At 33.0% G+C, this 23,838-nt stretch overlaps 3 protein-coding genes across 4 annotated transcripts; 2 read left to right on the top strand and 1 right to left on the bottom strand.

Moving 5' to 3' along the window:
• Positions 1-20: 20 nt before the first annotated feature.
• Positions 21-23,402, top strand: LOC122506079. Its single transcript, XM_043618075.1, has 2 exons — positions 21-171; positions 21,167-23,402. Exon 2 carries the CDS (start codon positions 21,248-21,250, stop codon positions 22,892-22,894), a length of 1,647 nt encoding a protein of 548 aa, XP_043474010.1. The 5' UTR covers positions 21-171; positions 21,167-21,247; the 3' UTR covers positions 22,895-23,402.
• Positions 4,159-4,961, bottom strand: LOC122506128 (THAP domain-containing protein 1-like). The gene is made up of 3 exons (XM_043618129.1): positions 4,768-4,961; positions 4,369-4,535; positions 4,159-4,274 (listed from the first exon to the last, which is right to left on the bottom strand). The coding sequence occupies exons 1-3, from the start codon at positions 4,890-4,892 to the stop codon at positions 4,177-4,179; spliced, it is 390 nt and encodes a 129-aa protein (XP_043474064.1). The 5' UTR covers positions 4,893-4,961; the 3' UTR covers positions 4,159-4,176.
• LOC122506135 lies at positions 7,603-14,581 on the top strand. 2 transcript variants are annotated; one of them, XM_043618150.1, is made up of 5 exons: positions 7,603-7,744; positions 7,846-8,078; positions 8,151-8,273; positions 14,127-14,291; positions 14,440-14,581. In XM_043618150.1, exons 3-5 carry the CDS (start codon positions 8,195-8,197, stop codon positions 14,538-14,540), a joined length of 345 nt encoding a protein of 114 aa, XP_043474085.1. In that variant the 5' UTR covers positions 7,603-7,744; positions 7,846-8,078; positions 8,151-8,194; the 3' UTR covers positions 14,541-14,581. The 2 variants fall into 2 exon arrangements, with proteins under 2 accessions (XP_043474085.1, XP_043474077.1); XM_043618142.1 differs by having other exon boundaries at positions 8,151-8,282.
• Positions 23,403-23,838: the final 436 nt, after the last annotated feature.

Below are 23,838 nucleotides of genomic sequence, written 5' to 3'. Positions count from 1 at the left end.
ATACACCTGTAGCTTGTCTATTTGCTAGCAGAACATTAAATTTCTTGATATTTCAAAATATACAGTTTAAGATAATAAAAGTAAAATTTATAAAATTGGAAAATATTAGCATTTTGACACATTTAACTATCTGCAGCTGTCCTGAATAGTAAATACACAACATTCAACACCGTAAGTATAATTATAATCATTTAGTAAAATATCGTAAATTTTCACTATACAATATGTTAAGTTACATTTCTAATATAAGCATTAAGTGTAAAAACTTTTTAAAAATTACACTTTTAATATATTATAAAACAATACACGGAGAGAAATCTGTTGCGAATAATGCATAGAGTAGCGTGTCTGCGAAATTTCTAGGTTTCGTGAGACCTCTGATTATCGCCCAACAAAAACGGCACTCGTTGGTTTAAATGCCGTTAAATAGGTAAGCAAACATTTTTCAACAACTTTTTATCTAAACACAGACACTTTTTACAAAATATGCCAACGTACAACGGGTATAATTATATGTGACAGTCCACGAGAAAACGTGAAACATTAATTTCGAGTAATTGATATCACTCTATTGATTTTGAGTCCCTCTTTTACTTACAAACGTTAAAAATAATGTTTATTTACCCAATTTTGAATTATTTTCAAATGAACATTAGCATAATGTGAGCTTGCTCACAATAATTCTGATTATTTTCTGATGTTTTGTCATTATTTCTTTGGTAGGGAGAGGTGATGAATATAGCATAAACACTTACTAGCGAAAAGTATAAGAGGTCCGCCTGAATATCAGTCGAATCCGCCTAATATTCAGGCGGACTCGAGCAATAAATATAGGGCTCTCTGTTAGGATTTTAACATCAAAAAATCTATGGAAAAAGTATATGAAAAGTTTTGAGCATTACACTGCAAAAATAATTGTCTTATTTGATATCTTAAAATAAGATGTAAGATGGAAAAATGGTATCTTACATCTTAAAATAAGATGTTTTCTAAAGCATCTTACTGATATTTAAGATGTTTTATACGTCTTAGATATTTCTTCTATCTTAAAAAAGTAAGATACTTCTGTAAGTTTTTTAAAGTATCTTAATTAATAAGAAATGACTACCGAAACATCTTAAATAAGATACTTCTTTTTGCAGTGTAATCCTAACAGATTTCTCACCGTGTAGGAAAGGGGCTGTTCATAAACTACGTCACACTATTTTTCATTATTTTTCCACCCCTCCCCCCAACCTTTAAAGCGTGACGTAGTTCATGAACGGCCCCTCTGAAGAACGAAATATAAAGAATTATGTTAATATATGTATTACTTTTCTTAAAATATGAGAAGGTGGAGAACTTTTAAGTTTTCTTAACATTTTCTTAATTTTTTACATGAGTGCCGCTAAAGCTCGCTGCCTCAAGACTCGCAGTTCACCTCAAAAAGGCGAGAATCTACTCCCCCTGCTCCCGAAAGGTAAACAGCAACTCCTCAGGGGCAGCTGCTCACCTTTCGGGAGTAGATTCTCGCCTTTTTGAGGTGAGCTGCGAGCCCTGTGACAGGAGATCTAATTTCGGGCATGAAAAGCCTGCAGCCTGCCCAAAATTCTTTCAGTTCAGTGCCCAAGCAGCACGGAATATAACCTTAAAATGAAGAGAATATTACATTTCATATTCAGAATATTCTAGTGGAATGTTCCAGGGATCTTAAAGTAATATTAAAATGTCCGACCCACAGGAATATTCCAAAATAACATTGAGGGGACACCCAAGTCACCTAAAAACAATGCAAAAAGAGTCAACTTTCGGTACACTTTTCTCGAAAACTATTATTCCAATTGCGTTCGCCCTTTTTTCATTTGATTACAAATATAATCAATTATATGAATAAGAAGTAATACGACGTTATCTTCAATAGAAACTTTTTTATGAATATTTATACCCAAAGAAAAATAAAAATAAAATTTTCTCTGATTTATTGACTCATATATCCGTTTGTACAACTCAAAATGATGTTAAACTTCTTATTCGTATTCTTGGAACCTTACTGAACAAAGTAAAAAAAAAAATTACAAATCGGTTTAGTAGATTCGGAGAAAAGTGTACCGAAAGTTAAAAAATTGGAAAAAAACCATTTTTACAGGAGACACGAAAAAAGAAAAAATACTAAAAACTCATGGTATTCAGAATCATGTAATCAGATTTTTTCTACTCCTCAGAAAAGGTTTTAAAAAGTCTTGTTCTATTCCTAATTGAGTCTACTTTTAGAAAATCAAATTTTAAAAAATCGATTTTTTTGTCATTTTTCCACTTAGGTGTCCCCTTGAGGGAATGTTCCACGGTAATTTCGAAGTAATATTCCAGGATGATGTTGAGGCAATGTTCCACCGTAATATTAATGGAATATTCCAAAGTAATGTTGAATGAATATTAAGGGAATATTCCCAGAATATTCTCTGGAAATATTCCAAAATTCCATACTTTGAAAAAATTTGACTTTTTTTCTCTTTATCTTATTTCTTTAGTAAAAACGAATTCAATGGTATTTTCAACATATTTAATATTATCTGGAAACATTCCGTCAACATCACCCTGAAATATTCCATTAATTGTTTAGATTATATGGGTCTTGCTCCAGAGAGGCTAATGACTTTCATAATACTATTGACTTCTACGGTGTACTTTTAACTACTTTCATTAATCAATTAAGAAACAGAATCTTCAATCTTGTATGAACTATATGTCAGCATTTCCACTTATTTTATTTTTGTTATTAGAACATTATTATAAGTATCTACTTTTGTACGAAAGGGAAATTCCCGTGTAAGATGATAAATAAATATTACGGAGGAACATTCCTTCAACATCATCCTGGAATATTACTTCGATATTACCGTGGAACATTCCCTAAATGTTATCTTGGAATATTCCTGTGCGGCGGACATTTTAATATTACTTTAAGATCTCTGGAACATTCCACTGAAATATTCCGAATATGAAATGCAATATTCCCTTCAATTTAAGGTTATATTCCGTTAATTATGCGACAAATATATTTTGTAAAGAAATATAATTATATTTTACCATTTTTAGGGTTTCGTACACCGTAAAATCACTCGTGTGTCCGTCCCTGCCACGCAAAATGGGCTGCCTATAATGGGCCCTTTAACTTTTACATATCTTGACCTAGAGAGCTGCAATTCGGTACAAATATTTATTTTTAAGTGCAGATTACAGGAAAAATATAGCGAACCTGATTGGCGGACATATTTGTGAACTTCGAGAAAAAGAAATTGAATTTTTTGGAAAAAATTGCAAAAAATTATCCTGCCCCCCCCCCTTAACTTTTACAAATCATGACCTAGTGAGCTGCAATTCGGTATAAATATTTGTACCGAACTGCAGCCCACTAGGTTAAAAAAAAAAAAAAATAAAATATAAAAAATATATTAAGGGGCCATTCATAAACTACGTCACACAATTTTGCATAATTTTTCCACCCCCCCCCCTACCCACGTCACAAATTTTACATGCTTTAGCGCCATTTTTTCTACAGAACGTCACAAAAAATGAATTCCACCCCCCCCCCCTCTAAGGCGTGACGTAAGTTATGGACGGCCCCTTAAATATATATACACGGAAAAAAAGTTCGAGGATTATTCGGGAACTTCGTTCTTAACTCTTGGATACGGTGGGTAGTACACAGATAACTAAAGGTTGCCTCGTTTAAATATGTCATTTACTATTTCCCTACAAATTATAACTATTTCACCACTTCTCGGCAAACTGTTCTTGAAAAAGTCGGGAACTGTTCAAGAAAATCGAAAAGTTTGGCGAATGCAAGAAAAAATGGATTCTGCTTCCCCCCCCTCCCACTTCCCCTCCTTGACACGTCCGCACACACACACATTTATCCTTGAAGGTCACATACAATTTTTATTTTTTATTAAGGGCAGAGAGTATTAAGGAGAGTGGAAGGTCCCATAAGAGAGCAATGTAAATAATCGTACACGATTTTCAGCGCCCTCAACAGGTTCGTTCCGACACGAATTTCCCCCACCAGGAGCATTAGCGGGAAAATTCAAATTTCCGAATTATATTTAATTACATATTTTTATTAAATTAAATAAATTTTTGTTCAAAAATTTTTTTATAAATAATAAGTGTGATGCAAAATTAATTTAAAAAATATTTTTATTTGTCGTCATTCAAAAAATACATGTGTATATAAAAAAACGTGCCAATAGTAGTAGCAATATTGACAATTTCTTTCTCGCTGCTTACCTTGCTACCTGTAATATCAATTGTTTAAATTTATATTAATGTGATTTTAAAAATATAAATTATGTACATATCATTATTTATTATTAAGTAAAAAATACTTACTTCGCCCTGCGGTGCACTTCTTTTCCTTGTGCAAAGTTGGAATTGCATCTGGCTTCAATAAGGGCCTGGGTTGAAATGTTTTAAAACATTTTTTGTCGAAATGTTCCGCACAGATTCGAAACTTTGTAGTTTCTTTAACCCCAGCGAATTTGAGCCATTTTCTTCGACTGCGAAATGTTATAATTTTTAATTTAAGAATAAAAAATTATATTTTCTTGACAAAAATAATATAATAATAATATAAATAATATAATAATAAATATTTCCAACAACTTTTTAATATAAAAATTTAGAATTCTGTGTATACTTAAGTAATAATATGACAAAATTTCAAAAGTTTATATTTCATCGTGTAAAAAAAGTGAGGTTACGTTTACTAAAAATCAAATATATACTTACGTTGAATTAGATTTTGGTAACCTAAACGATGAAAATCCTTGGCACATTTTCGTATATGTCCCATTTTTGCAATTTTCTACACTACAATATAACATTTTTGCATAAAATTTGTAAATCACGCTCATATCACGCTTCTCCAACTGTTTGCAAACAAGCACAAACAGTTGAGCACAAATACATACAGTACATTCAAAACATTATACATATATATTTTAAAAAGGGAACGACCCACCAGAGTGCGCTACTAGTAGCGTGTTGTGACGCGCCGAGTTACTTTACGCGGTAAAGTTCTAAAAATTTAAACTTTTATTAGGATTTTAGTATTGTCTTTAAATTTAGAATTGTTGTTTATCTCGAAGCGGAATCCTCGACGATGATGGTCCGTTTCCACAATGAAGAGCTAAGAAGCTCAACTCCCGCGGTGAATTATTTACTAATTATTGAAATGGAAAATAATAGAGGTGTTTCTTTAAATGAATCGAAATATTTAACGTTTACAAACTTAGTTAATTTATTTCTATCAATATAAGAAATTACAAGACGACTTTATCCGAAAAGGTCTTTATCTCTTTCGAGTTAGCAACTTTCTGCCTTACATTTTCTCTCCAAGACCAATGGTCCCATCCTGGGGGCCTCTGCCCCACCGCCGAGTGTCCAGGAGGAGAACATAAGTACGCTTCTTCATTTTTGATTCGTTAAAAAGTGGAAAAACCCAAAAAGGCGGAAAAAGAAGGTGTTTCTAATTTTACTGAATTCTCTATGTAGTAGGGATGACGAAACAATAGTGTCCCCTTTTTTATTACCCAGGCAAAAAGGATCTTAGGGTTTTATGGTAACCAGATGAGCAAATTTCTCGAGTTTCCTAAACAAGCAAATAAAACTATAAAAAATAGGAATTTCCAATCGTGACAAATAACTGAAACCAATATATTATTTTAGGCTTATGTACTAAATAAAATCCCTTAATATTTATTGCTAAGGATTAAGTTTCGTCTTCTCTACTACATACTTATTGTATTCATCTTTACAATTCTTTTTCGCTTAAGATTTTATCATGAGAAATATTTTAGTCGATATACCCATGTTGCTTGCCAATGATATTAATTATTTTGTTTGTAAATTAATTTGGTTTAATTTGTTTGAATTAAACCGCGCATTCAGTACTGCCTCTATCGGGAGAGGAGGGTATTACACACATACGTCACACTTCTCCCCTTAGAAAAAAGGCATTCTCTCATGAAATGTCTTTTTATGGTCGACATAATTGACAAGTGTATTATCAAGAAGTATAGTTACAATGGTTATAAATTTTTGTGTAAAAATTAAATTGTTTATATAAACATTCTTCGTGTTGTGAGATTTGTGAGTTTGTTAGAAGTTTATGAGTGTCTATAGATATCCAGCGTCGACATATAATTATGGTGAGTAATTCACATTGTTTGTTTTTGTTTGTGACAATTTAATACAATCAAAGAATAGAATAAAAATTTTGTTTTCTTATAAATTAATTTATTATCATTAAGTATGCATTCATTATTTAGATTTGTTATTATATTTCTCTTAAGACATGATCAGATATAACAATCATAAATGTAAGTTCTGTCATCCATTTTGAGGTTAGCTTTACTTTGTTGTTATACTCTATTATTATACTATATGTATATGATGTATATTAATTTATAATAATAACGTTATTTAATTAATAGTACTAATTAATTATTATAAATGAAAGTAATATTAATTTCTAATTTGTTAAGATTTTGAGAAGACACGAAATTTCCTTGTAATAAAAATGAGACCTTTAAATTCATGATTGTTATAATCCGTTCGTTTGTTACCCTTTTAAATAAAAGTGTCAAATTAATTTAGTTTAAGGATATAACATTAATTATTAAAACTTTATAATTCCCTATTCAACGTTGGGTTATAAGTTTACAACATTTATTTATTAATTATACACAATATTACTCACACGTATATTTTTATCAAATAGAGTCTATTTATTTCTGAAGTTATAACTTTTATTACATACAGTAATTTTAACAAATTCTCGAGTTTATAGAGTATGATTTTAGTTTAACGAAATAAAATAAAATTTTGATTGCTCTCTCTTTCTCATTTCAGATTCTTCAATGTACGTTTTAAAAGGATCTACAGAGAGACTCGACTATTCTTACCTGCTCTGACTCTTCGAGCAAAAAGGATAAGTGGGATTTAAATTTGTCTTTAAATGTCAAGTTATTTAAATTTAAATACTTGTTTTCATTATATTTCTACTCGTATATATATAATCATACAAAACTTATCTAAATGTTTTCAATACGTACAATTTTCTTTCGAAATTAATTTTAATTTATTTATTTATTTTTATTAAGTTATTAAAATTACACTATTAAATTAAAATATGATTCTATTTTGTTACAATTTTGATTTCCGAAGTCTAAATATATCTTAGAAAAGCATGTTTGAGTCGGTTCACATGAACAATCTTTGTTTGTTTTTGCGTAATTCTTATTTCGACATTTAGATCATCGATGATTCTTGTGATTTTAAATGGACCTGCATAGTGATCATCGAATTTGTCATCGCGTATATCAACTAACACGTAAACGTATTGATCCTGTTCGAAATTTCGTTCGTTAAGCTTTCGGTCATAATATTTTTTACAGCGTCTTTTTGCTGCCTCAAGTCGCGCCGTAGCGAGTGATTCGCTTTCAGTTATTTTTTTCAGAAGTTCATCGACCAACTGTATATACGTCATGGGAATTTCCTCGTTTGAAAACTCGGAAGGAAAGCGAACTTTTCTACCAAATACGATCTCGTGAGGAGTCAACCCTGTGGACTCGTGAACCGATGTATTAAAGGAGAACAAGGCGTACGGCAACCATTGGTCCCAATTTGTACGTTCCGCATAATTACGTAAATATTCAACGAATGTATGGTGACTTCTCTCTAACGATCCAAGTGATTGTGGATGGTAAGCGCTTGACCGTATTTTGCGAATTTGAAATAATTTTGCAATATTTTCCATAATGTCGCTCATGAATTGAGATCCCTGATCTGTTTGTATTATTTCAGGGCAACCGAATATACAAATTAAACTTTCAACGAGAGCTATTGCTACGTGAGGAGAATCGATTTTTGAGAGAGGAAATGCACCAGAGTACTTACTTAAATTATCTTGCCAAGTAAGCATATATTGATTTCCCGATTCTGTGACTGGCAAGGGACCGACCAGATCAATTTGTACTTTCTCGAAAACCCGGCTTGGTGTGTCCGTTATTCGCATTGGCATTTTTGTTTTTATTCTGGTAAGTTTTTTCTTTTGACAAATTTCACAAGTTTTTACGTACTGACGCACTTCGTCTCTCATTCCTTTCCAGAAAAAGCGCTCTCTAATTCTGTCCAGGGTTTTAGATTCTCCTTTATGACCGCCTACAGTGGAGTCATGACATTCACGGATAATGTCACGACGCTTATCGACTTCAGGAATTTCGACTTCGCCGGTACACACGGTAATTTGGTAATTGCCCTTTCCGAAGTGAGTTCTAAAAATGCTTTCTATAGTCGACCATGACATTTTGTCGAATCCGTTACCGACGCGAGAGATGCTGAATGATTTAAGTTTTGATAATTCGAGGGCTTCTTTTAGAGTAGTAACGGCGGTTTCTATATTTTTGGCAAACACCTTCGAGTCAAAATTATCTTTAATATATAGGTTATACACGAGGCGACCATCGTGAGGATTGGAAGTGACATAACCTACAACTGCTTGAGGATCCTTTAAACAAGAGGGTTTAATGATCGAATTATCGAATAATTCCCTACCCAGTGGTGTTGTTAAAACACCATCGCATGAAACGAAATTGATTATGTTATCGGCTCTCATCCACACCTTATCTCTACTGAGTTGAAATAAGGGTGTTAAAACAACATTCCCCTGCTTCGAAACGGTAGGAAAAACTTGAGCATTGTTAACCGGGACACTCTCGCTCAATCTCATTCGTTTTTTAGGTCGTTCGTCATTGTCATTATCACTGTCATCTGTTTCATTTCGGACGCTCAAAACATCGCCCCAAATACCCTTTAAGGAATAACTGTCAATGTCGTTCAATTCGTCATCACTGTCATCGACAATCAGCGGCTCGCAGCACTTGTCTGGAGCATTGTCGGCAGTCTGAAAATTTTTACAAATTTTCTTACCTTGATGCGACCCCGCATGGCTCGTCTTACACATACCATTGCCGGAGCTTTCACTAGCAACGGTCTTATGCATTCGCTTGCCAATACTTTCAGGAGCACTGGTCTTACAGCACTCAGGAAAGTTCTCAAAAATTTCCTTTCTTTGATGCGACCCCGCATGGCTCGTCTTACACATACCATTTGGAGAAAGATAGGGGATGTGGACCAGCGGATCTGACACCAGGCTACATTTGTCAGTCAATTTTCCGTGGCCTTTGGAAAATTCTGTGACAAATGGAGCGTAATGGTGCGACCCGGAGCCGCCCTTCTCCACCGTATCTCTTCCACGCAACTCATGACAGTTCTCAATCGTTATTATTTCGTCTATTTTTTCGATAACACATTCACTATCAGGAGCATCCCTATCTTGGTTCTCTGTAGCAATGTCAACGACACGCTCGTTGCCATAGCTCAGAAAAACTCTTTCTACGGGATACTCATGGTAGTAACTTTTATCTACATGTTTGTCATTTGTCTCAATAATTTCTAAAATGCTATTATCTAGCTTCCTTTTATCGAAATTCAAATTCTCGTCAATAGGATTTCTCGAGAGTGCGTCCGCGTTAGCGTTTACTCTACCGGGCTTAAATACGATTTTATAATCGTATTCTTGCAGTTGAATTTTCCAACGTGCAAGTCGGGAACCAAGCGTTGGATCCTTCAATTGATCCAACCAAACTAGACATATGGTCGAAAGTGTTTCACGGCAAATATGATTGCTAACAATTCCTTTTCCGTTGTCGTATAATTTAATTCTGATTTACCCAAGGTTCGAGACGCATAGGCAATGGGCAGATCCTTACCGATTTCACCTTGGCTCAAAATGGCTCCGATTGCATAATCGGAAGCATCGGTTGTAATTACGAACGGTCGCGAGAAATCGGGATACTGTAAAAGTGGCTCGGTGCACAAAATGGTTTTTAATTTTTCAAATGACTCTTCGGCCGTTTGTGACCAAACGAAAGGAGAATCCTTTTTTAATAATTGCGTTAAGGGTAGAGGTGTGCATTTAATCGAGTCGAATCGAAAATTATTCGACTCGACAACAGAAAATTCGAATCGAAAGAAAATTCGAATCGAAATACCAATTCGAAGTTTCGAACTTCGAATTTCGAATTAGCCAATTCGAATCGAAAGAAAATTCGAATCGAAATACCAATTCGAAATTCGAAGTTTCGAATTTCGAATTGGCCGATTCGAATCGAAAGTAAATTCGAATCGAACTACCAATTGGCCGATTCGAAAATCGGAGTTTCGAATTGTACAACTCAACTCGGTTATTTTATTCGCACAATTATTTTGACAGAAATCTCAAAGAATTCTTAAAGAATTTTAATTGAAAATTTTTGAAATTTTATTAAAATTGTATTAAAAATAATTGAATTTTTGCAAAGATTTTATAACGAAATGAGAAAAAAATTGAAATCATTCTTGAAATTTTTTTGAAAATAATTGAATTTTTGCAAACATTAAAATCTATTTCTATTTAAGAAAATAATTAAATTGTTTTGAAGTATTTATTAAAATTTTAGAAAATAATTGTATTTATTCGTAAAATTTTATTAAAATTTTGTTTAAAAATAATTTAATTTTTACGAAAATCGTTATTATTTATGAAAATAATTGAATTCTTGCAAAGAATTGAATTATTTTCAATATTTTCAATATTTCCGAAAATTCAAATATATACACAAACTAATTAAAAATTTTAAATTAAAACAATTAAAATTTTTAAGAATTATAATCATACCTATTTATAAATTAAAATTCCACAAAAAATAATTTTTTCAAATTATACAAAAATTCTTCAATTTTTCTTGAAACATTAAATTACAATTTTTATATAAAAAAATAATTCTTAGAATTGGAAATTGTATTTATTAACAGTAACTATTTGTTACTAAATGAAATTAAATGAAATTAAATTTTGAGTGGTCTCAGAACTTTTTTGGTTAAAAATTCGCTGAGTTACGGAATTTTAAAGTTTAGAACGCCAAATAAACCTCATTTCGAGAAAAACGAAATTAAAGATTGCGATACCAACCAATTGTTTTATCTCTGGTTCTTCTTGGAAGTTATTCAGATAAGCATTGTTTCCAGTTCAGGGCACCTTGAAGATAGAAAACCAACAGGTTTTAAATTTTTAGAACCACCCCCCCCCCTTAATTAACTAATTAATTTAAAAACCGACAATATGGGCCCTTTTTTAAAAAGGACAGTTTTTCTATTAAAAAACCATTTTTTTACAAGATTAATGATTAGGTACAATTTTATTGTGTCATTTAAAGAAAAAAAATATATATTAAACTTATTAAAAAATTTTTTACAGTCTCTATTATGAAAAAAATTGACGCAATATCCAAATTTTCATTTCGACAATTACGAGAAAAAAGACTCTAACATCAATATCTCTGGTTCTTTTGGGAAGTTATTCAGATAAGAATTGTTTTCAGTTCAGGACACCTTAGAGATGAAAAATCAAGAGGTTTTAAATTTTTCCGCACCTCCATTTTTAAAATACGGATTACCTTTGCAAATGACTGACAAAATGGGCCCTTTTCATTTTTCTAAAGAACCAATGAAATCAAACAGTTAAATTATCGATAAATTAATGAAAACCGCTTGATTCGACTTGCCAAAGCATGTAGATAGATAATAAAAAATAAAAAAAAATTAAGATTTTGCTCCAAAATTACTAAATTGCGATTATCTCGAAAACTAGAACCGACAATATGGGCTCTTTTCATGTGGACGTCCACATATGAAAGTACTTTATGATAGATTAATAAAGTTTAACTAATTTTTTTTTTGAATTTTTAATTTTGCAAAAAAACGTTTTTTGCCCATAACTTTAAAAAAATGTTAGGACACCTATAAATGTTTTTCTTTAGTTTTGTAGAGTTTTTTTAGATGCATCTTTTGGTCCCTAATTGAACATTTTTCAGGAGGTTAAAGTTTTGAACGTTCAAATGAACGAAATTTATTTATTTCTTCTTCAAATCAAATTTTTATTACTATAATTTTGCGTCACTATTAAGCAAATTAATTATAATGTTTCTAAATGTAAAATTTGAGTTTTTAATTTGAATTGTAATCAATAATCTATTAAAATATTTTTAACAAAAAATATTTCGTTCATTTGAACGTTCAAAACTTTTTGTTCATCATTTTTCGTCCATATTAACCGGAGACTTTTTGAAAATTTTGTTGAAAAACGTAGAAGTAACTTTAAAATTATCGTTACCAAATTGTAGAGCATTAAGAATCGATTCGATTGACCTAACCTATTTTTAAACCTAATTCGATAATAAATTTCGAAATCATTGGTATTTTAAAAACCAAAAATTTTGGAAAATGACATTTTCTCAACTTTTGTGTTTAAAAATTTTTGTTTAACTATTAAATTATTGTAAATATCTTGTAGGGTATTTAAAAATACATTGATTGATCCAAAATCCAATCACTTTTACCATATTTATAAAAAGTAATTAATATATTTCTATTATTTTTATCTCTATGAGGAAATGCAGTGTTCATGAAATGAGTACCAAAATTATAAAAAATATACAACTTAGCAGCGGTTTTTAATTATATATTAGCTATTAAATTGTTAAAATAAATGAAAATTTATTTTAAAAATTGAGCAAAAAATTTGCAAAATAATTTTTTTTCCTTATGTACTACAAACAATAAGCGAAATATTTTCTTCACTTTCAACACGTTATTGGTATTTGTATGTTATTTATATATTAAAATTATAGAATAATTAATTGTGCGAATAAAGTAACCGAGTTGAGTTGTACAATTCGAAACTCCAATTTTCGAATTGGCTAGTTCGATTCGAATTTACTTTCGATTCGAATCGGCCAATTCGAAATTCGAAACTTCGAATTTCGAATTGGTAGTTCGATTCGAATTTTCTTTCGATTCGAATCGGCCAATTCGAAATTCGAAACTTCGAATTTCGAATTGGTAGTTCGATTCGAATTTTCTTTCGATTCGAATCGGCCAATTCGAAATTCGAAACTCGAAACTTCGAATTGGTATTTCGATTCGAATTTTCTTTCGATTCGAATTTTGCACACCTCTAGTTAAGGGTTTCGCGTGAGATGCAAAGTCGGGTATGAAACGACGGTAATACCCGGCTAGACCCAAAAATTGTTTTACATTTTTTCTACATTTCGGTCTAGGAAAATTCCTAACAGATTCTACCTTCTTTGGGTCAGGTTTTACCCCCTCCTCAGAAATTATGTGACCTAAGTATCCGATTTCTTTCCGTAAAAAGTGGCATTTATCAGGCTGCAGAACTAATCCTGCAGTTTTCAATCGACCTAGTAATTTCTCAAGTTTCTCATTGTGTTCCTGCAAGGAATTCGCATAAATCACAATGTCGTCCATATAAACAAACATTTCTACACCTTGTAATCCGGACAACACGAGGTCCATCATACGTTGAAATGTAGCTGGTGCTGTCTTTAGGCCAAAGGGCATACGATTGAACTCGAAATGACCGAAAAGTGTAGAAAAAGCGGTTTTGTGTTTATCGGAAGGATCGATTTCGATTTGATGAAACCCGGAAGCTAAATCGAGAGTCGAAAAATACCGAGCTCCCCCTAATTGATCCAAGATTGCGGTTATGTTTGGTAAGGGGTACGCGTCTCCCACAGTCTTTTCGTTCAGCTCGCGATAATCGATAACCATTCGGTATTGCAAATTTCCTTGAGAATCAGGTTTCTTTGGTACCACCCACACGGGGGAATTATACGGGGAGTTCGACGCAGAAATTGTATTGTTTTCTTTTAATTTCGATGATTCTTCCCGTATAAAATTTTTGTGAACTATTGGATAACGATAGTTGCCCTTGTTAACTGGAATGTCGTCGGTAGTGTTTATTTTATGTTTAACGACATTTGTACACCCTAATTTATCCCCTTTTAAAAAGAACTGAAACGGAAAATTTTTTACGCAATTTATTAAACTCTCTTTTTCTTCTTCACTCAGATTTTCCAAGTGAAGCTCTTTTATTAAATTCTCGATTCGATTATTACGCGTAACCCTTTTTATTTCCCTTTTTTCTTTCCTTGTAGCATTTTTATTAAATTTTGTACCTTTTTTAGGTTCGTCTATGGTGCTGAAAATATCGAATTCTTCTAGTGTAACGGGGGAAATTGAGAGTTCTATATCCCGAGTAGTACAATTGAAGCAAGGAAGTCGTATGTTCCCGGATGTAACCTTGACCAGGGCTTCGCCCAAGAAAACGCCAGGTCCCGTTGGTAATAAAGGTAAATAACCCTCAGACAAATTAGTCGTCGCTACAGGTAAAGTTACAATTTGTTTCGTTCTCGCTTTTACTAATATTTTCGCTATTTTTCTCGGGGGGTTAATAAAAGGAAATTCGCCTAATTCGTGTTTTATCGTTTTTGTTTTCAGGTCTATTACCGAATCTGACAAAAAGGGCATCCCAAGCATGCCGTCGCTTTCAAGCGGGAAATTATCTGGGACAACTTGAAAGGGACAAGGAATCTCGTTAAAATTTAAAGAAACTTCACCGAGAGTCGATACGCCCTGTTCGACTATGCCAAATAAATCGTATTTTATTTCATTGTTTATAAAAAGGTTACTTCTCAAACAACCTTGCTTTATCAGATTTAATTCGGCACCGGTATCAACCAGGAAACTACCGCTTTTCAAGTTAAGGTCATTGCTGTCAATGCTAACACTAGGGGAGAATTTTCTTTTATCCGTTCCAGAGGACATTATTACGCGTTTAATCGGTGCAGCTCCCTGCCCAAGCTCGTCGTCGCACCATTCGGACGAACTTACTTACTGTTTAAATGTTCCGCTTTTTCGTTCTTTGAATTTTGTATTTTATTTAACCGCTTATAACATTCTTCGTACCCGTGTCCCTTAACTTTACAGAAATTACAAGTCGTGGTATTTTTATCTGCTTCTTCTAATTTTTTACGACAGTTTTTCGCGAGGTGGCCAATCTTGTGGCAGTTATAGCATTCGCGTTTCTCTACGGTCCGTTTACATTGTCGAGCTAAATGTCCCGTTCTATCGCAGTTATAGCAACGTTTTTCACCATTTCCTTCTTCCGATTGTTGTGACTTATTGTTTGTATTATTCGGCTTGTCGGATGTTTTCGCGGCAAATTTTCGGGCCCGGCCCCTCATATTATTATGAGAGCGAAAACGGTTTTGATTATTTTTCTGGGCATTTTTCTCCGAAGGAGTTTCGCTGTTCTTTTCGGCGTCGTTTTCGCTTTTCCTGTCGAGCGCGTTTTCATTTTCGATTTCTGACTCATTATGTCTTGCAAGATTTATAGCTTCTTGCAGTGTCCCGGGGTTACCTATTTTCACGCGTAATCTCAAATCTCTATTTAATCCTGTTATAAAACAATCGCGTGCTGCCTCTCGAGCAGCATTTAAATGGGAATAACTATCAAACGGATCATATTTATCTTCGATTACTTCAATCATGTTGGCAAGTATTTTATTCACGCGAGCACCGTACAGAGTCACCTTTTCCTTTTGGAATTGCGCGGCGGTCGCGAGAGCCTTATGTAATTGACTCATATTGTGTTGTTCACCATATATCTCCTTTAAATGGGATAATAATTCTTCGAGGGAGCCAACGTGCCGGTTTCGCAAGGAATCAAATGCGCCTCCTACTACTCGCGATTTGACCATAAAAAATAGGTGCGATCGATCTTTAATGGGAATAGAATCCCTTGCAGCGACACAATCAGCAATAAATCTGCTGACCGGCATGTTTTCTCCATCGAAGCTTTTAGGCAAAAATTCTATCGCCGCTTTAAAAGGAAGAGGGTTGTCGGGCTCCTTATCAGTTGGCGCGAATCGTAAAGAGCTGTTGATACTATTCGGTATACTCGGAGCGCGATCGCGTAGCATACTATCAGGGGCTCGCTGCATAGGGGAAAACACCGGTGGACGATAATTACTAGTATTATGAGTGACGGGTCCCGCTCTTACAGCAAACACATTACTTTCGTTTATTTCGTCGACGTTATCGACCTCCATGTCGAAATCGGACGCGATGTTATTGGTGTTTTCTATCAAAACTTCTCGACTGCGAACATTGCGACCTCGCGATCCCGTTACACTTCTCCCGTTTGGTCTCCTTGCATTTCCTCGCGAAGTGGTAGTTGCCGAAGATTTTTGCAACCCTGAACTTTTTGAAACTCTACCAGCTTTAATACCGCCTCTACCACCCCTTGCAGCCTTAATTGAATTGCGAGTAAGCATTTTGCTCTGATTTACAAAATCGATTTATATTCTCAAAAATTTTCAAATATTTCTATAAATATTATGAATTATTTTATAAATATTATTAATAGTTTATTAGCGAATAATTGCTTGCTTTCGAAAATTGTATTTGAGAATATTCAACTTGCAAAATTCAAAACAAAATCTTAAGACAATTAAACTAATAATAATATTTCCAAACTTTTATAAATATTACCATTCAATTATTATTATTTCGTTCAGAAAAATTTTCAGCAAAAGGATCATTCATTCGTTTCCAAATTGATACTATTATTTGTACTATTTTACTTAAGAGTTTTATACTCCCTTTCAATAAATAAAAGAAACCGACTCAAACTTTAATTGGAATTTACTTATTTATAAGAACCACACTTTCTACAACTTACGAATACTTTTTGCTCATTCACAATATTTCAAAACCCTTGCAATAATATTTTATTAATATAAATCATTGGCTCGCAACATTAACAATGGGCAATCGACTTACCATTAGAAGTTCTTGAAGAGTGATTGATCGTAGATTTAACGGTTCACTATCCATACAAAATTATACATAAATTTGTTTTAAACAATTTATTTTAGTCACTACAATTTTCACCAACACTCGCGGATCAATCTCTTCGGATATGGGTATTCCGTTCAGCTTCCAGTAACCGTCTGCTCAAACCAATTCTTACTCCTCGATGTTGATCTGCCAGCCTATAGTAACTCAAGGGGATATCTGCGGGATCCTTGAATCACTTTCTGCGACCCAGGTACGTGGGGACCGTACCTCCTGCCTCTAGGTTTAAAAACCCGCCAAAAACCTTTGAGGAAGTCGTGGCTGCGCCCTTCGTCGTCTCGATGTCCTTAGTTCCGTCTAACAGCAACTCCTTCCGGTCCCTAGTCTCCTTCAATCCAGTAGCTCGTTCCGGTCCGTCTTCTTCTCGTTTGAATTTGAACTTAAACCTCTCTTTCGGAAGCTACTTCATTCACCACGTACTCAAGAGGAAATTCAAATTTAAACTTATTTTCAAATGGTTCGTCGAAATTATTCGATTATTCACAAAATGTCTTGCAAAATTTCCGCACAACTTTCACAATTTCCACTCAATAATGTTCCGTATCACTCGCGGCAAGTTTGCGGGATCCCACTTCTGACACCAAAAATTATCCTGTGACGCGCCGAGTTACTTTACGCGGTAAAGTTCTAAAAATTTAAACTTTTATTAGGATTTTAGTATTGTCTTTAAATTTAGAATTGTTGTTTATCTCGAAGCGGAATCCTCGACGATGATGGTCCGTTTCCACAATGAAGAGCTAAGAAGCTCAACTCCCGCGGTGAATTATTTACTAATTATTGAAATGGAAAATAATAGAGGTGTTTCTTTAAATGAATCGAAATATTTAACGTTTACAAACTTAGTTAATTTATTTCTATCAATATAAGAAATTACAAGACGACTTTATCCGAAAAGGTCTTTATCTCTTTCGAGTTAGCAACTTTCTGCCTTACATTTTCTCTCCAAGACCAATGGTCCCATCCTGGGGGCCTCTGCCCCCACCGCCGAGTGTCCAGGAGGAGAACATAAGTACGCTTCTTCATTTTTGATTCGTTAAAAAGTGGAAAAACCCAAAAAGGCGGAAAAAGAAGGTGTTTCTAATTTTACTGAATTCTCTATGTAGTAGGGATGACGAAACAATAGTGTCCCCTTTTTTATTACCCAGGCAAAAAGGATCTTAGGGTTTTATGGTAACCAGATGAGCAAATTTCTCGAGTTTCCTAAACAAGCAAATAAAACTATAAAAAATAGGAATTTCCAATCGTGACAAATAACTGAAACCAATATATTATTTTAGGCTTATGTACTAAATAAAATCCCTTAATATTTATTGCTAAGGATTAAGTTTCGTCTTCTCTACTACATACTTATTGTATTCATCTTTACAATTCTTTTTCGCTTAAGATTTTATCATGAGAAATATTTTAGTCGATATACCCATGTTGCTTGCCAATGATATTAATTATTTTGTTTGTAAATTAATTTGGTTTAATTTGTTTGAATTAAACCGCGCATTCAGTACTGCCTCTATCGGGAGAGGAGGGTATTACACACATACGTCACAGTGTACGGTCACCTTCCACTCTCCCTAATACTCTCTGATTAAGGGCATCCGGGAAAAATCGAGCTTAAAAAGTGTTTTCCCGCGTGTCGTCTCACTCCTAAATAATTAGAGATATTTAGTTCGGATTTAGCATGATAATTAGGGGAATTCATGATGATAAAGAATATTCTCGAAATTTGCAAGTAATTTTTGAAATAAATATTGAAAAACGAAATTACAAAAGTTGGATTTTGGGCGAAAGTGGGAGACAATATGGCGGTCAGCACACAGACAGGTGGTTCTATGTGTCAGTGGTCAAGGAGGTGGCGCCAATTCTCGGAAGTGGTCGCGGGTTGAACTGAGGGAAATTTATTAACCTCAAATTACTCCACTTTCAATCGCTAATAAAATAATTTCCTCGCAAAATTATTGCAAAAACGGAGAGGGCCGCTCCTCGGAGAGTGAAATTTCTCTATCACCCCTCCAAATATGAACCCGAAATATTTTATCCTCTCAAATTGAGACGTCTAAACCCCTTTTTTCCGTATATTTAAACAATTTTTTTCAATAATTATTTATCAAAATTTCTCTAAATTCCGAGAAGACCGCTAGTCCCAGAGCATTTCTCTAAATTTACCAAAAAATTCCGACTCAAAATATTCTTTTCTTTTTAAATGAGACGTCTATCACGAAACCAGTATTATTTCCCGGATGCCCTTAAATAGATAGAAAATTCTGGATAGAAAATATAATTTTTAAAGGATGCAAAGTATATACTTAGTAAGGATAGAAAACTTTTATCCATCAGTTTTTACTCTGGTAAAAATTTCGGACTAATTCCGGATCAAATACGGACAGATTAGTACGGATTAGTCCGAAAATGATCCGCGTTAGTCTGATATCAATCCGAAGGAAAACCTGTATCCGAAAACACTCCGGAGTAATCCTGAATGTCTTCGAATTCAGTCCGTAATTAGTCCGCAACAATCCGAATTTATGACCAGTGAAGAATTCTTCTAAAATAAGTACGGAATTATCCGATATCAATATGTAAAGAATACGGAATCAGTCCGCAACAATCCCGAGTTTAATCTAGTTAAAAAAACTTAATCCGAAAATGTCCGGAGCAATCCGAACTCTGTAAGCAAGAAATCCGGTATTAGTCCGCAACAATTTGAAACTAAGTGTGGCAAAATCCTATTCCGAAAGAAGTACGAAACAATCCGAAATCTGTATGCTAAGAATCCGAAAATTGTCTGCAACAATCTGGATTTAATCCAACTAAAAGGTATAATCCGAAATCAATATGTACCTAAAGAATACGAAATCAGTCCGCAATAATCCGAATTTAATCCAGTTAAAAGATTTAATCCGAAATCTGTATGCAAAGAATCCGGTAATACTCAGCGTCAATCCGAATAATATCCGATCAAAAGACCCCAGTCCGAAAATAAGTCTTATTATTATAAGAATTTGTAAATATGTACAATCCACAGACAGTTCAAAACAATCCATATTCAATCCAATTCAAAGAATATTGAATTTGTATATTAAAAACAATTTGTATTAAATGCAGATAAATTCAAACTATAATTATAATTTCGTATGACAAAAACCTGACCAAAACAAGATTAATTCCGGATTTAATAATTTCACACTTCCAAGTTGCGTATTATCAGACTAATTTCGGACTAGATCGGACTAATTCCGGATTCACTGGTTATACACAAACCGCATTGAGTTTGAATTTATCCGGACAAATTTCGAGCGACAAAAACCTGTCCATAAGCAGACTGTTTTGGATTAGCTGCAGATTCACTGGTTAAACCAACCGGATTATTCTGCGTTTACTAGTTGCATATGATCTAATTAACTGCGTGCAGACTACTAAACCGGACTAATTACGGATTCCATAGTTATAAAAAACGGTATTGATTTCAAACTTAATTCATAGTAAAAAAAACTCCACAATAAACCGTACTGTTGCGGACAAATTCCGGATTAGTCTGAAATCGGTCCCACTTTTTATTCAGGGTATTTACTTACGGTAAATAAAATATTTAATTCTGCAGTCAGTTTGTTTTTACAAATTTACTAGTAGGTATTATTAGTTATCTTGTTTCAATATTAAAATTAACACTGATGTGTTAGTTTCTTGGCATTTCTTTTCGTGGCACTTCATAAATTCTATTATGAATTTGAACTCTCATGCGATCGTGGTATAGTGGTTAGTGTATTCGATTTCGGTGCGATATAATGTTAGATAGGTGTAGGTTCGAATCCCCAAGCGTTAGAAATTTTAAGTTAATGTAAATAAAATTGCGATAGGTATATCGAAAAATATGTTGAATGTACCATAAAGTAATAATAATTAATACGTGTTACTTGTATAATTATTTTCTTATTAACATTCACTAAATTGTCCGGACTAACTTTTGACTGTTTCGGACTAATTCCGGATTCACTAGTTAAAATTAACTGATTAATTTCGGACTTCATCGGACCAACTCCGGTTTCACTAGTTGTTCACAGACCTTATAGAATTCGGATTTTTCCAGATTAATTGCGGGTGACAAAAACCTGACCATAAACCGCATTGTTTCGGACAAATTTCGGATTAGTCCGAAATCTGTCCGGTTTTTTAACCAGGGTATCTACTTCTATCTTTCTACTTTCAACAGGGTACGTTCCACTGAGGCCGTTAAAGCTGAATAACGATTGATTTTCCAAACCTAAAATATAATTAAAAGATTCTTATTTACATTACTTTTTTAATATTTCAGGGCAAAAAAAACATCATCAGGAATATATTCCAACCGCATTAGTGCATCAAACTTTTAAAAAAACATTATTATTGAACAATCATGTTCAGAATAGCTATTATCTGCTTAGTGCTTTCACTCTTTAAAAGTGGAAAATGTGAGCTCAATGAAACTTCTTTACAGCTGCTCAAAACATCTTTCTTCGAAGCTATAGATTATGTTCGTAAAGAAGTAAGGGATGAAGACGCAGCAATTTGCATAGGCATTGCAAGAGCTGGCAAAAGTACTCTTATTAATTACTTAATTGGCGTTCCATTGGCGGCTAAGATATTAACTAAACATGATCATCCAAGACTAATAGTAATAAACGATACTGACAAATCGCCAAAAATTGGTCATGGCTCAGTATCAACTACTTCAAAACCTTCAAGATGGGTTTCTTCAAAATTATCAAATTTGGCCATCTGGGATACACCTGGATTTAATGACAATAGAGGAGAAGTACAAGACATTATCAATGCCTTTTATCTTTTTCAATTGTTGAAACATATTAAATCTCTAAAAATTATTCTTGTAGCCAAACTTTCAGACATTAGAGAAACTAATATCAGGAGTTTTACAGATCTTTTAGAAAATCTTTGCACGCTTTTGGGAAATGAAATGGTAAATCTTTTTGGAAGCATATCTTTAATTTTCACCCAGTATGATCCATCAGAACATAACATAAGTAACTTAGAAGAACATAAAGTTCTTGCAAAACACTTGTTCCATGAGAAAATTTTAAGTAAACCGAAATTGGCTATGCGTACAGATTCAAGAAGCCTTGTAAAATATTTATTTGAAAACATAGACCATGTAGGCTTCTTCAACGCGGCGACTAAAGAAGGAACTGATATTTCTGAACTTGATGTTGGTATTTTTTCAGCTATTCGAGCTTCTGGAAGTATACCGAAAAGTTCTCTTCAGTCTTTACATCCGAGCATTTCAGATACTTCAGAAATTAGCTTGCGCAATTCACTACAAAGATTGACGTCTTTAGAGCAAGTTACTAACTTAAGCGTCATTCTACAGTACGACATTTCTTACCAAAAAACAGTTGCAGATAATTTGGCCTTGAATAACAATAAGACAGAAATTAAAACTTTCATAGAAAGATTTAAAATATTTCAAAAAGAGCTATACGAATGTATGCAATTTGAATGTAATTTAACCACTATGATTAACATCACTCAAAGTTATAGTAGTAAATTAGCAGATGAAATTAAAAAAACAAATTTTACCGAAAGAATTGTACTACTAGAATTTCTTGACTATTTATTAAAATCAGTTAGAGTTAAAGAATACACAATAACTTTTAAAACGATAATTTGGAGTACAATTTATCAAATTAGAAACTTAATTAATCATTCTGAAGAAAAATTACTAAATGTAACAAGAACTCTGTATGCAGAGGATGAAGTCCGTGAGAAAAAGAAATTCACTGAGGAAATAAAACGTTTAGTACGTGAATTAAGAGAGTTAAAGGAAAAAAATCCGAATGAAAACTCACTTATCGACATTACTTTCAAAGCCCTGGAAGGTATATATAGAACTATAATGAATATAGTTAATCAGAGTGAAATGAAAGAAATATACTATGGTGATCCAAGTATTAATAACATTGACAGTGAAACAAGCGTTACAGACTTTCATCCCTACAGTCCTAGTCAGACATTCACTACTACGATTCCTGATGATGACTTATGTTAGTAACGGCAAAGAATTAAAGTTGAAAAATTTTCCACTTTTTAATTCATTTGTTTTAGTAGGAAGATTAAAGTTCTTTCATGTACGACAAAAAATTTAATTATATAAAAGAACATTATCTTTATACCTTGAAATTAAAAATTAGCGAAGAATTTTATAAAATAAAAATTATGGGTGCTGGAGCCAGAAAGGTATTTAAAATGGCAGTCAGATGTTATACTTTATTTAAAACGAATGTTTATCGCAATTTAAACATTGATTGTAACTTGAAAAGAATCAGCTGGAATCTTGAATATGTTTTCTCTTTCATTTTCGATTTTTGAAAAAATTCCATTTTTTGTTACTTATTTTTATAGTGATAGGTGTTCTGTAAGTTTCAAAGTGGAATCTGCATAACTTTCCGAAAAATAAATAAAAATGTATAATGCTGTGTGCAAAGATTTAAATGTCCCAATTGAATAAATGTTTAGCGTCAAACTTTCCTCAACATTTAAATTACATTTTCGCCTTAACAGAATTAGGCGAAAATTCAATTTAAATGTTGAGGAAAGTTACACGCTAAACATTTATTCAATTGGGACATTTAAATCTTTGCACAATTTTAACTAAAATTTACATTTAAATATTTTTATTTGTTTCTCGGAAACTTATGCAGATTCAATTTTAAAATTACCAGAACTCGAAATAAGTATATTATCACCAAAAAATAAATTAACCAAAAAAATTGAATGTTTTCAAAAATCAAAAATAAAAAAAAAATTTCTTTAATATCAACAAAGTATCAAATCTTATTGCAAAGTGTGCCTTTTATAAAGAATTTAAAAAATTTGACCTAAATTCTAAATATCCTTTACCAATAAAAAGTTATACGGCTCTGATTTTTTAATTTAACTGTCTAAATTATGATAAAAATCCGTTTGAAGTGAAAAACATTTTTGTGTTAATAT

This window comes from Leptopilina heterotoma, unplaced genomic scaffold (genome assembly GCF_015476425.1).
Source record: "Leptopilina heterotoma isolate Lh14 unplaced genomic scaffold, ASM1547642v1 Lhet_113, whole genome shotgun sequence".
NCBI classification, from domain to species: Eukaryota; Metazoa; Arthropoda; class Insecta; order Hymenoptera; family Figitidae; genus Leptopilina; species Leptopilina heterotoma.
The sequence above is the reverse complement of the archived record's forward strand: the minus strand, read 5'-3'. Positions and strand labels throughout refer to the sequence as shown.